The 14,456-nt window shown below is 40.7% G+C and overlaps 1 protein-coding gene across 5 annotated transcripts in view; it reads right to left on the reverse strand.

Annotated features, from left to right (window-relative positions):
- Positions 1–3,633: 3,633 nt before the first annotated feature.
- wnt6b (wingless-type MMTV integration site family, member 6b) overlaps positions 3,634–14,456 on the reverse strand; it is a 37,157-nt gene continuing 26,334 nt past the window's right edge. For all 5 annotated transcript variants that reach the window (XM_086091378.1, XM_086091382.1, XM_086091381.1 and 2 more), the window contains 2 exons: positions 9,497–9,798; positions 3,634–6,069 (listed from right to left, as the gene is read on the reverse strand). In XM_086091378.1, the coding sequence (XP_085947504.1) occupies positions 5,608–6,069; positions 9,497–9,798 (764 nt within the window). In that variant the 3' untranslated portion in view covers positions 3,634–5,607. The remainder of the gene's footprint in view (positions 6,070–9,496; positions 9,799–14,456) is intronic.

Consider the following 14,456-nt stretch of genomic DNA (forward strand, 5'->3'; position numbering starts at 1 on the left):
TATCACAATACACACAATTGAGTTGGTCAGCTTCCCTGTCAAAGAGCTCCATGGCGCCTGGAGTCCAAACAGCCGCATTTATTGTTCCAAGGGGCTAAAAGAAGAAGTGACCCTGAGCCAAAGCAGCCGTCACAGATAGCAGCCCCCTCGCTTTGCCTCCCACCAGCCTCTGGCGGCCATGTTTTCACAACCACAGATAACAAAAGACGTGAAGAGCGGCAAGGAGGGGGAGCGAGCGTGGCATAAACAGTTGCGCAAAGGATTTGAGTTAGGAGTTGTGTTGCGTGGACCATGTGGCAAAGAAGAGGGGGTTAAGATGTGGAGAGAGGACAAAAGGAAGAACAATGCAGGGGTCACCTCGATGTCTGTCCAGTCAGGATTGCTGCCTGCCACACCAGGGAAATAAAAGAAAGAAAGAAAGTTTAGTTTTTGTTTGTTTGTTTTTGTCTATATAACTAGAAATAGAAATAGTATTTGTCGAGTGCAAGATACAAAAAAAAAAAGGCAAATAAGTATTACGTAATAAAGTAAACAATTCTCAAATTAATGTTTGACCTACCTTCTGCGATACCAAAATACATATTTAAAATTCAATTATTAAAAGTTAATTATTTTTACAAAAACCTTAACGATAGACATTTTTGTTATAATTAGTTAGTTTTATAAACGTAAGATGTAGTTTCAGGTAGTTTTTAAAAAAAAGCAATTTAATTTTTATTTCATTTCGTTAAAGAGAAGTGTCCCTATAAATGTTTTAGATTAAAAAAAAAAAGAAGTCCATTCATTAAAAAAACTAACTATTAATTTTAATATTAAGCAAAATAAATCAATAAATCAACGTACGTAAAAATACATAATCATAGGTCTAGTCATCGCTATATTGCAGAGGTCATGCGGCGCCTTACAGGAGGTAAATTGGTGGTCGGTAAGTAGTGCACCTTTTTCTAACTTAGGTCATTGCGTTCTATTCGTTCATCACTCGATGGCATTCGATTCTACACAGTCCCCTTCAAATAAAATGCTTTTTAAAATTTTTGTCTTTTTCATTTGCTTTCGATAACTAGAATAATTTTGTGAATAATATTGTGCCTTTTAAATATTTTCTAATATTTGGACCTATATATATATATATATATTATTATTTTTATTTTTTATTTTTTTATTACAGTATTAAAGACTCACAGCAAATGTACATAGCTAGCAGCGGTATGTTGGCCATTAAAAAATTCAGGAAACTCGTGTACCAATCTGTCAATCTGTCTTCGCTTCCATTCTTTGTTAAAATTTGAAATGTATCACATGATAATGTGTTATTGATTTTCTTTTTTTTCTGGTATGGCAGCAATACTCTTCCCTAAGTCAGGACAAAAGCAAAAAAAGTGGTCACTGATAGCTTCCTTGTTTTTTGTTGTTGTGACTTTCGGTTTGTCCCTTTCGGGGAACCTTTTGCACTCCCATGTTTTGTTTTAAGGAGGGCTGAGAATGTGCCAAAAATATAATTTTCCAAGTAAACCGCATCACTTGGCTTTATCTGCACGGCAATTCATCTGGTTTAGCACTGAGCTCACCCCGAAAAGAAGCAACACCCTTTGCATTACGGATGATTCACATCGGAGCGGCGCCGTGTCTTTTGCACACTAATTGTCGGCCAAACATTGCCTAAAAGGTTGGAGATGGACTGCTGGATCCTCGGTGCACTTGCGGCCTCGCTGGGTGGCCCGTGGCACTTATCTGAGGCTTCACCTCCCGGGGCACCTCCTCCTGCATCAACTCATAAATATCATCACCGTCAACACACTCAGCCAAAAGAACAGCTCATGTACCAATGGGAAAATGCGCCTCTCGCTCTGGTGTCGCGAGCTTTAAAGTCATTGTTAAAAGTCATTTTCACATTTTAAATGGGATCATTTTCATCATCAATCATGTTTTACCGTGATCATTTTCCCAATACTTGATAACATCCAAGTTTTAATGTGATGTTAAAATGTGATACGTTTCACGTTAAAACGTGATTCGTAAGATTCAAAATAGAAATGTTGATGTTTTGGTCGAGTCATCGTTATTAAATGCAATACGTTTTAAATGTGGTCATTATTCAGGTTTTAGTGTGATAATTATGGACGTTTTTAACATGCTAAGTTTCAGTTTCAATTTGATCATTTTAATGTTTTAACGTGATAAATGAAATAAGATTGACTGGCCTGGTCCTCTTTGTGTCTCATAATCAAAGTTACTAGCTTATAGCTCGGCCCGCTAGCCTGCAGACCTGCAAAATGTCCCCCCCGCACTTGGTTTTATGTCATGTGTGGGTCCATATAGAGATGTAGCATGCTGGCTAACTAGCAGGCTAACGATCTATCAAGCTAGCTAGCTAGCTGGCTGGGTTGTCTGGAATAACGGCGCTCAGTATTTATTTAGTAGGCCGACTACTCCCTAAAAGTCCTAGCGCATACGTGTGCTTGGTGTTAGCCCCCCCCCCCCACCAAAAAATTATGAGAAACAAATCGCTGAAATCACTCAACGGGCTCTTTTTGAAAGTGAAATACAATCAACGTTTTTTTCCCATGTGCCACTAGAGGGAGCCCACGTGCCACGTACACTCTCACTTCAGTCATTAGTGGCACTCTTGAGAGGCCCTTTGTGTCTCGTATGCACGTCTCACTTCCACATTGGTACACAATTGGAGACATTTCACACGAAGGTTTGAGCATTTTTGGTGTCAGGTTTCTTCTTGAGGGTCCTCTTTGCGTCTCGCTCACCCGTGTTATCTTTTGCCGCCGCCGCCTCTCCCTCGCTGCCTTTCCCCCTCCGTTCACTTTGTTCCCCCCCTCCCTTGTTGCTCCTCTCCCCTCATCCGGCCCACTCATTTCTCATTTTTATATAATCTAATGTCTTCTGCCTATGCTCTGCTCCTCTTTATTCTTCACGCGAGTGCATTTTCAGTCAACGTGCGCTAAAATAGGAGACGGGGACCACCTAGAATCCCGTGTAGGAGGTTTTCGGAGAAGACAAACAACAGACCGATGTCTGTAAACGACCACGTGCGCATCCGTTTACTGGAGCAACTTTACTTTTATTCATGTTGAGTTAAGGTGTGTGTTTTGTATGGAAATGTGTACAAATGCAGCACTTTTGTGGATGTTTGTACTTAGGAATGATGCACTGTGGAAAAAAAAACAAAAAAACAACCTCATTTGTTTGTCAGGCAAAATTCATTGCAAAATTTGGCATTTGACCTGTAGACAAATTTAGCAGGAATAAAAAAAAAAAAAGGAAAAGAGCAGGGGCTCTCCTTTTTGATTGACTACCAACCTCTTTTGTGCCTGAAACAAAACTGCCCGAATGGCGCGCGTCACTGCGCAACAAATTCCTGAAAAATTACAACTTGTGTCAACTTGTTGACTGCAAACTAATACCAGTCTGGTTTCTCTTTTGCTGCCTTGTCTTTTCACTGCCACCCAGTAAATATATGAGAAGTCTTCTTTTTTTCCTTTTTTTTTTCATATAGAAAATATGATTGAGAAAACCGCCTCCACTCACACAGGAAGTTTCTCACTTAATGGCTGACGGTGGTTGGGCCTAAAATTGACTGGAGAGATGATACAGATGTCCTCTCACGCACACACACACACATGCTTATTGACATATTTATTCAAAAGCTAACCACCAAAAAGTGCATTATAAAATTAGCCCTGTATATTATTATCATGACATGTTTTCATATAGCGAACAATAACGATTTTGGTTTCCGACAAACTGCCCAAGACGCAAGATTTTCCTGCAAAAACTCTTTGCAGCGATATTCAAAGTGCTTTGTGAGAGAGACGCAAGTGAGTTCGTCTTGTCATCGTTTTTTGATATAAATAACTGCCACTGCTGCGCCGGCCCGGTGGAGTCCGCAGCTGCGCTGACATATGAACTTGGTGAGAGATAAGCAAAGTTTTGCTTTCATGAAATATTTTTCAGCTTGACAGCTTAATGAATCCACAGTTTGCGCTTTTTCGAGATTGAGCAGCCACACGAAAAAAAAGAAAAGATTTATTAAAGGCGAAATGGTCTGATTTCATCAAGCGGCGCAGATCAGTTCAGTTGAGTTCATCCATTTTTCTGTTCCGCTTGTCACCAGTCGTTCCCACAACCGCCATGTGAGTGCGAGATCACATCTATCTATGTCAGCAATGTATAGTGACAGGCAGAACAATCAAATGGCCTTCAGTTAGAACTCAGAAGGTTCAACGAATCAGTGAATCCACATGTTGCCTTCGTTCCTCCAATTTGGGAGAAAATTGAGATGAGTCATCAAATTCTAAATTTCCAGGGTGCCCAAAAAATTTGCTATTCACTTCCTGTTTTTTGTGCGTGTTTTGTTTCAGGTTTTGCTAAGACAGATACAATTTGTGTTAGCCGTGTTTTTATTTATTTATTTATTTTTTACAATAATTTGTTCTATACTGCCCCACTAGTCTAACTATGGTATTTTTGCTTAATATTGTATTAGTGGAATATGAGCTAAGCAGCAAAATCCAACCGTTTTTATTCATCTCAGGGGGCGGCCATTTTGCCACTTGCTGTCGAGTGAAGATGACATCGATGTTGCTCAGGGCTCAGGCAACGACCAATCACAGCTCACCTGTTCTCTGAAGCTGAGCTGTGATTGGTTGTTACCTGAGCACATTGATGTCATCTTCAGTCGACAGCAAGTGGCAAAATGGCCGCCCCGAGATGGATAAAAAAAATGGCTGGAACTCTTATTTCACAAATGTAATATTTAATCACAATGTCATGTTTAGACTAGTGAGGTCACATTATTGTCAAATAAATGTTTAAAGTTGACTTCCCGTTTAAGGTGTCAGTCCGATGACCTATTGTTGGCAAAATGAGCACTTCAATATCAATAATCAAATTCAGAGAGCAGTTCAAGTGCTGATGCTGCCCTTCTTGGATAAAAGATCTGACGTTTGTCAGAAAAGGTCCAGGCCCGATGTGACGTATACTTCAAATCCAAACGACACGTTTTCCAACGCATCAGTTTGCGAGCATCTGACAGTTCCTGACCAAGCAGACCAAGATCCCTTCTCACCCGATCGGATTTTCTCATCAAGGGTGGCCATTTTAAAGATGTGGACAACATCAAGATGGCCGTGACGATGGAGGATCCCGGAAGAATCCTTCCAAGACTGCGCAGAAACTCGTACTTTGGTCATTTGGATTTGAAATACGTCTTTTTGTGCACTTGGAGTACGATTTCCTAACATTTCACATTTCTTTGGTTTCTTTCTAAAACAAAAACATTCAGGAAGTAGGTAGTTCAAAAGACACCTCTGTTTTTTTACTCGTTTCATTGTCAAGCGCCGATTGAGTTTTTTTTTTTTTTTTGTTATTTTCCATCAGAACTCAAGAAAATAATATTGCCAACAACAACAAAAAAAAGAAGCGGATTTCTTACGGAATGGTGTAAGCAGGATTAGGTGCAAAGACGATAACAACACAGTCAGGATCTTACTTTACAGTGGCCCAAAAAAAAAGCTCAATATATATATATATATATATGTATATATATATAAAAAGAAGTAATTACAACAAGTTCGGGGATCCAGTTCCAGTTCATCAGTGACAGAGACTTAAGTTCTTTTGGATGGAGCACTTCTTGCACTGGACCACGCAGCACCAGTGGAAACGGCACAAGCAGTTCTCCTCGAACACCACCGTTTCCTCGCGGTAGCCGCGCTGGCAGCACAGCAGATCGCAGCCGCTGATGTCCATGGCGGTGCCGTTGCACGTGCGGCCCCGCGTGCCCAGCGAGCCCGTTTTGCGGTTGGCCAGGCAGAAGTCGGGCGACTCGTCCGAGTAGATCAGATCCTGCCTGTCCGGCGGTTTGATGTTCGCGCCGACGGGGATCAGCGTCTTGCCGTCGTTGCCGCCCATCACCTTGGAGGCGCCGTTGAAGCGCTCCAGCAGGCGGTCGCCCACCTCGCGGAAATGAGGCATCTTTTTCCAGCAGGTGCGCAGCGTGCACGAGCTGGAAAGGCCGTGGCACTTGCACTCGGTCCGCATGTACAGCTTCACTGCCTTGGGGGGGGGGGGGGGGGGGACGCGTGGACGTTGGTGGCGTGGGAAAAAAAGACACAAAGAAACATGAGTCCAACATGGAAGAAATACATTCATCCCAAAAAGTTTTTTTTGATAATAATATGTTCGATGCAGCCTTGCTAGTCTAAATATGGTATTCTGGTTGATATTGTGTAAATGGAATATAAATTAAATCCAGCCATTTTTATCCATCTCGGGTGACATCAATGTTGTCACGTGACAACCAATCACAGTGCAGCTTAAAAACAAACAAACATGCTGGATTTCACCTTCCTTGGTTTTCTTTGGTCCCCTCGGGTCTCCTGGTGTTCGGTTTAGGTGAACGGTATGAGATTTTTTCTAATAGGTTTTCTGGTGAGCTAACAAATACACGCACGCACGCACGCACATACACATACTCACCCACACACACACACACAAAAAAAATATATATATATATATATATATATATATTAAAAAAAAAATAATAAAAAAAAAAGAGCAATGATGATGACATTTCCGAATGAACAATACTGAGCTCTTAAAAAAATAAAAAATAAATAAAAATAAAATAAAAAATAAAAACAAACAAACAGGTGAGCTGTGATTGGTTGTTGCCCGAGCCCTGAGCAACTGTGATGTCATCCTCAGTCGGCAGCGAGTGGCAAAATGGCCGCCCCCTGAAGATGGATAAAAAAGGGCTGGATTTTGCTTCATAACTCATATTCCACAAATGTAATATTAATCAGAATGTTATCTTTAGACCAGTGAGGTCACATTATTGTCAAGAAATGTTCACGGTTGACTTCCACTTGAAAGAGATTTGCCACATTTGAAGATAATTGCGAAAACATGCACAACACATAACTGTAGTACTAAATTGTGTTTTTCTGATTTTTTTTTTCTAGACCGTGGTTCAAACAGTCCCCACTGACGCACTTCTGCATCCATAGGATATGATACCGCCTTTTCACACTGGCCCGCTCATTTCCGGCAATCGAGCACTTCCATTGCTCAAAATGATTGCGTGTCTTAAGTAAACAAATCTGGTTTATTTTCCCAACCTAACAAACGTAACAGCTCACATTATACATCATTAAAATCATGCCCAAAGATATATATTACAAAATGAACCTACCACCATTGTTTTCTGTAGGTGTAAAAAGCAGGATTGAAGAGGATTTGACATTTAATAATCTTCGGCAAAAACTCGGCTGAGCTTGAAATACTTCCTGTTTTCATTCTTCTTCTTTTTAATTTACAGTTTCAAACAACATTCTGCCCCCATCTAGCGCTTGATAGTGGAATTACACCCAAAATAAATAGGATACAGGAAAAAAAATAGGGTTGTAAACAGTATTAAAAAAAAAGAAGCTGTGTTATTTGGTTTATAAAGTCCTTTCTATTAAACAGGGCATAAATATTTAGGATGAAATATTTAATTGGGCTTTATGAGGGAGTCCTTTACGAAATGATCTCTCTCCCTTGGACCGGAAAAGTTGAAGAACCCTTGGTATAGTTTTAAGGCAAAACTACTGACTCGCACCTAAGCCCAGATAGCTCGCTAGATAGGTAAGATAAAAGCAGATGCTTTTTTTCCAAGGAATTTAACTCTCTAACCCCTCTCGCCCTTCATTTTGCCTCCGGCCTTCCTACATCTAACAAGCCTTGACAACAGATCATTCACTTATACTGCACATAATTAACTCATCACACTCGCACGCACGCACGCACGCACGCACGCACGCACACTTTAAAACGGCAAACATGCGTAAATGCGCATAAACAGACATTTGCGCGCACCAGCGCACACTTATTTCACAACCTGCAGGCGTTGGAGTGTTCAAAACGGTTTCTTCCAGCTAATGCTACGATTGGAAAATATCCCAAAATGGGTCCACGCCTGTTCCTCGCTACCTGTCTGTGACCCCGGCTGCAGTCGACCGTAATTACGTTCCTGCAAAGTGTGTGTACCCAAAAGGTGCGCTGACGACTAAAAAGGCTGATGTCACTTTAAGTCAACATCATTAACCGATCTAAAAGCTTGCGACTTCCAACCCGGTCTTTAAGACGCATTACGACTCGCCGGTCCATAATTCACACGGCGGCGTTCGTACTTTGGGGCGTCTCGGTGAATTTGTGGAAACGTTGGAGGCCGCTTGCCTCGGAGGCTTGAAAGCAAAATGTGTGGCGCGCTCTTGTTTTTTGTGTTTCAGAAACCTGATTCTTGTTCGAATATCGGTTTACGGCCGCTACACGAACATGGCCGGGGGCGATGTGTTCCTCCTTTGAATGTTGGCGGAATGATGGAACATTCCACAGGACAAGCAATGCCTTGGGAGTGAACGTCTTGTGAAACGTTGAGCCTGCACGGCAGCGCGAGCGTTTCGATCAAGCGTATCAGACGCCCCCGATTCTCAAATGATATCTAATAGCCAACGAATCAAAATGTTCATTTTTTTTGGAGCCACTAGTTTTGCTGCGAATAAAAAGTGGGATCGCTCGGAGAACGCTCTTGTAAATTTGCAGACGTAGCAGCCAATTAAAAATACCTTGACAAATCGCATGAGCTTTTACAACCAAAACAGAAGTTTGGCGTCACTGAACTCAACTCAACACAACAAGCACAATTTGGAAAACAGCAAACAAAACTAAACTAAAACAGAACTCAACCTACGTAGCCTCTGTTAGCTTATTGCTAACACATAATGGAAACCTCCAGGCTAACGGGTAGCATCTGTGTGCCAGTGTTAATAACCCTTTAAAGCACAGATGAAAAAACATGCTGACAGATAATATAACAATGCTCCGTGCATATGTTCTTTATCCTCTGTGAAGAACAACACATTTTGGTGTGTTATTCACGAGGGATGGCGACCAGGCCTGACCCAAATAGTGAAAATCTGTGAATATTTGATGCCAATTATAAATGAAATGAAAAATAAAATCCGAACAATTCTTGAATGAGAGGGATATAATGTCAATAAGCGTTGGCTAATATAAAAAATAAATACTTTTTTTTTTAAATAAAAATAATATTTAAAAAATATGAAACTAATGTGAAAACAAATCTGAATATATGTGAATTGGTGAGTGCTGCTGAAGCACAAATATGAGGTGGTCCACTATATTGGTATGTTATTCTACTGCCCCCTGTGGCCAAGATGTGCACATTATACGGAGCACTACAATATCTATTGGATGGAAGCAAAAAGTGTATTTCTATATCTATTTAATTATGTCATAACTTTTCACACCAAAAAAAGTTGTTCTCTTTTTGGGGGGCACTGAAACAGATTGTCATTTCCACTCAAGGTCAACGATACCTTTTGTCTTAAAAAAGAAAAACAAAAAGACCGTCTAAATTCGAAGACAGGATGAACCTTTTTAACCTTTGCATGTGTTTGTGTGCTGAAGCATTTTTTACCAGTCGTCCAGCTTCATTGTTGTGCAGGTCCACCAGCGTCCTGATGTCGCTTTTGCCTCGTCTCCTCTTGGCGTCCATGAACTGCTTGGACTTGTCATAACCAAACTCCACGTCGTCTCCGCAGCCGCCCCACTCCCACTTGGCGCCGTCGCCAGAGGAGGACGTCAGCGGTTTGGGCGGGGCCCGGTTCCTGGTGGCCTCGCAGCCGCACTGCAGCAGGTCGCCCATACTGCAGGCCTGCGTCACAGCGTGGGTCACGCCGGCCGCCGTGATGGCGTACACGAACGCCGTCTCCCGAATATCTGAAATGCAGACGAGGGGGACATGAGTCCAAACTTTGGACGTTCTCTGTCTTTTACGCACTCTTTCCTCCTGGCTTGCCGCCATCTTTTTGTCCTATACCACTGTCTCCTGTTGACTGAAGTTGACCTCAAAGCGCCCTCGGGCTCGCATTGCAAACGTTACAGTTCACCGAAGATGGGAAAAGTACTGACATTCTCTACTTGAGTAAAAGTACAATTGTGTAAAAAAAAAAAAAGTACAGGCTCTGAAATGTACTTACTTGATGAGTAGAAGTAAAAAGTATTTTTTTTTACCATTCGTTCCTCCAACATCAATTTGAAAGATATTATCATTACATCGGCCAATTGACTCTGACTTGCTATCAAGTTGAAATGATCCTCTGTGGTGCCAATTGCACATCATGTGATCGCGTCATCGAGCCAATCACAAGCTGGGACGTCGGGGAACGTGGGAACGCTTTTTCTTCCAGGTCAAACATTTGAATCGTTTTCATTCATTTAAAAAACAAAAGTAACGACCTTGTTTTGAAAATGTATCAAGTAAAAAGTATAGATACTTATTACAGATAAAAGTAAAAAGCAGTCTAAAAAATAAATACGAATGGAAAGTACAAAGTGCTGAAAAAAAAAACTTAAGTAAAGTAATGAAGTATTTGTACTTCATTATTCCCCGTCACTGCAATTGACGTTTTCTGGGTTTGGTCTGGTGATGTACACGATGCGAGCCAGAGGGCAGCGATTGACGTCAATTTCAGTCGACAGCAGATGGCGGTGCAGGACAAAATGGACACACAAAAAAACCTCCGTTTATTTCTTAATTATTATTCCATGAACGCAATATTAACCAGAATACCTGCTTTGACAAGTGGGCGCATATTGAACATATTATTGCAAAGATTTTTATTTTTTTTTACATTGAGTTCCTTTTTTCCCCTAAAAGTCCCTGCTAGCTTCATGCTAAAAATAGAACGGAAAATATCATTGACTTGCTAACAGTTAGCAACTTAGCATCAATAATTGCAGTTTTAGAAGCCTTTCAGCAACGCATGCATATATCAATAATATCAATATCAATAGATCCATTTTCATTTAAAGTTCGCCAGCCCATTGGGGTAATCATTACCTTAATGCTAACCATGACCCGGTAATTAAGATCCCGGGTTTGCATCTCCGGGTTTTTCATTGATTGATGACTTTTATTTAGTTAGCCATTCAGTGCCATTGACGGCTTTAGACGTCAAAAATCCATTTGGTACTGGCTTGGCAGTGAATGGGTTAAAAAAAAGACAAAAAGATCCAAGCATCCATTCTTCCAAGCACCTGTCTCCCCATCAGTCCAATCAATGTACTGTACATACCACAGGCGCATGGATCAAAGACCCTTTCACACAATCATTACTACATTCTCCAACATCGGTTGGATTTGCAGCGCTGAGAGGATTCAACACACACGCACACACACACACACACACGCACACACACGCGGCGCGCGCACAGTTTACAGACCACAGCTGCTGGTTTATTTCTGGTGCAGAGCTCGACTGTCTCGACTAAAGGCAAGTCCGTCGACAACTGCAAATTGCCGTCTGTCCTCGTCCCCTTCGCCATCATCAACACACCGTTATCTGGACTCATTTCTCTTGACGTGAAGAGCTCGGAAAGAATCCGACAACTGGCCCGATGTGATTTCAATTTAACGTTCCATTCCGCATTGGCGGAATATTCTGCTTTTGACCAACGTTTCCTCATAGGAGTCTGGGCCGGGCCCGGCCCGGGCTTGCGGCCGGCTTCACAAATGGACCCGCGGTATGCGCTGAGAATGACGGACAATATTTATGCCATGAGACGTAACAAGCTCGCGCATACACGTTTTTGGGGGGCAGGTGCCAAAAAAAGGGCTCGTCCAAATCAAACTGTTAAGAAAAAAATGTAGTAGCCTATAACTTTAACAATATAGCTTATAGATTTCAAAGGAGAAGAGGGGATGTTCAACAGGGGTGTGTTAAAAAGTCTACACACCCCAAGATAAATCACTGAAATAATTTTTTCCCCACCAATATTAGTGAATCACCCTGTGAAACTCACTTGAAAAAAATGAGAGGAGAAGTAAAAACAACTTAGATAACAGGGTTGCAGAAGTGCACACACCCACTTGAATAATGGGGACGTGGCTATGTGCAAAATGAAGCAATCACATTAAAGACGTATTAAAATGGGGGTCAGCACACACCTGCCACCATTTAAAAGTTTTGTTAAATCACCCCTAATAAATTAAGGAGGGATAAGTGCAATTCCTACAAGGACAAAAAAAAAAAAAGCCTCACAAATAGACGGAAGTGTTTTTCTGACAATTCTCTTTCAGGGAGCTTTGTTTTTTGTTTTTCTGATAGTTTTTTTATCCAGTTGTACTGTTTTTTTTTCTGTCATTAAAAAATGATTCAGAAAAACGGGGGGCTATTCAGAAAAACAGGATACTCAGATAAACTGAAAAAAATATTCAGAAAAACAGGACAAAAATTAAAAAAATTTAAACAGGAAAAAAATTACTCCAAAAAACAGAAGCCATAAGTTATGTTTCTACGGAAGCATATTGCATGCGGGAAAATGTCACTTGGAGTTCAGAGGTAAAAAAAAGAAGAAGATGGTACTCTGTTTTCTGGAATATTTTTTTTTCTTTTTGTTTTTTTGAATAATTCCCCACCGTTTTTCTGAATATTTTTTCTGTTATTCTGAGTAATTTTTCCTCATGTTTAAAAAAAAATCCTCCCTGTTTTCCCAAAATATTTTATGACAGAAAAAAATGCAGTAAAACAGAAAAAAAAATATTCAGAAAAACTGAAAATTATAAAAATTACAAACAAACAAAAAAACTCCCCCAAGAATATAGTCAGAAAAACAGTAGGGTTCTGTACTTCTGTATAAATATATGAAAAATTAAGTAAAATAGAATTACAGAAAGGGTAATATATAAAGATATGAATGTAAAAAAAAAAGAGCTCTGCAGCAGAAAAGTCACTTTTTTTCATCCAGGGAAGAGAGCAGGTGCTTGAGCACCACTTGGCGCTGCTTATGTGTGCACGTGCCTGCTTGTCTTAACGACCCCTGAAGGCAAGAAAGCAACATTTTCAATCACGGATTTCCACCATTTTTTTTTTCACGCCAATTTACTGACCTGCCAAAAATTCCGCGTGCTTCCCTTCTCGTCTCAGAAACGCCACAATGCCAAATGAACATCATTCCTCCACTCACTCAGATTCCTCCTTGATCATGTCAACACTTGTTCACCAAACGTCGTGCCTCGTATCAAACTCTCATCCAGTCATCTTGTTATCATTCCCCTTAAGTTGTTCGGATAAGTGATGGAAGAGCTGGCCCGGGTTCGAGATGGCCCTTTTGTCTTTGTTTCTCGAGGAGGAGGTTAAAATAGCATGTAGCCCGTCGAACGGGCCTGCTCTGGATCAGATGAAGGATGCTATTATGCAGCTGGCCAAAATGCGCCACGTGATTCACTTGTCATCTTCTGACCACACGATTTTCAAAAGGAAATAAACTTAGACATAATTGTGTTGTCTTTGTCAAAGCTATTTTGTGTCATGATTACATTACGATTAGCGTCATGTTTGGTAATGGCAACTTTGACATGATTAACATTTGTCCATCCATTTACCGAACCGCTTATTCCTCCAATAAATTTGTGGTTGTGGTCATAGCCATAGTACGCAAATAAAACACACCTAAAGAAATTTTAAAAACTGATGTGACCATTGCTGCAGATTGTTTAAGGTCAAAAATGTACATTTGTACCACCCAGTAAAGATGGGAGGTTCTGTAATATGCATGCTAGTGAGAAATAGAACGTACATGCATGGGCATAACCAGTGGATCAAAAAAGTCTACACAGCCTCGTTGAAATTCCACAATTTTGTGATATTAAAAAAAAAAAAAAAAGACGAATCATTCAAAACATTTTCCATCACTTATGTGATCTGTACCCTGTACAACTCATCAGGTATTTTTTTAATCTTTCTGAAAAAAGTAAAAACAAACAACTGAAATACTGTGGTTGCAAAAGTGTGCACACCCTCTTAAAACTGGGATGTGGCTGTGATCAGAATGAAACAATCCTATTGGCACTTGTGTTAAATTGGACTCGGCACACAATGGAGACCATTAAAGTGCCTCTGGTTAACCCTAAACAAAGTTAAGATGTTCTAGTAGGCTTCCCTTGACATTTCGCGTGAAGGTTAGGTGCTAAGACTGACTGCTTCGAACTGTTCATAATTCATAACCCAACACAGTAAGATACTTTTTGCGAATATGGCTATATCTTATTTTCCCACATGAGTTTGGGACATTTTGTGAATTATGAACAGTTCCAAATAGCAATCAGTGTTAGCACAAAGGTTCAGGTTTCTGCTGTTTTCTGAATCAAAATCAGATCAGGGGTGCGTTGGATTTTGTAGCAACTATTTAGCAAACATAATCTTGAGTTATGGACTTTAAAGACTTTGACCTTTGACCAGCAAAATGTAAGCATCTCATTCTTGAGTGCAAGTGGACATTATTAAAAGAAGAACCTCCCTGAAGGCGTAACAGCGCCGAGGGAATGTGCTACGCATGCCGACAGACAGATGGACAGCCAGAAAAGACTTCCTCAA

Source organism: Leptonotus elevatus, chromosome 12 (genome assembly GCF_054856555.1).
Source record: "Leptonotus elevatus isolate MCC_2025b chromosome 12, RoL_Lele_1.0, whole genome shotgun sequence".
NCBI lineage: Eukaryota > Metazoa > Chordata > Actinopteri > Syngnathiformes > Syngnathidae > Leptonotus > Leptonotus elevatus.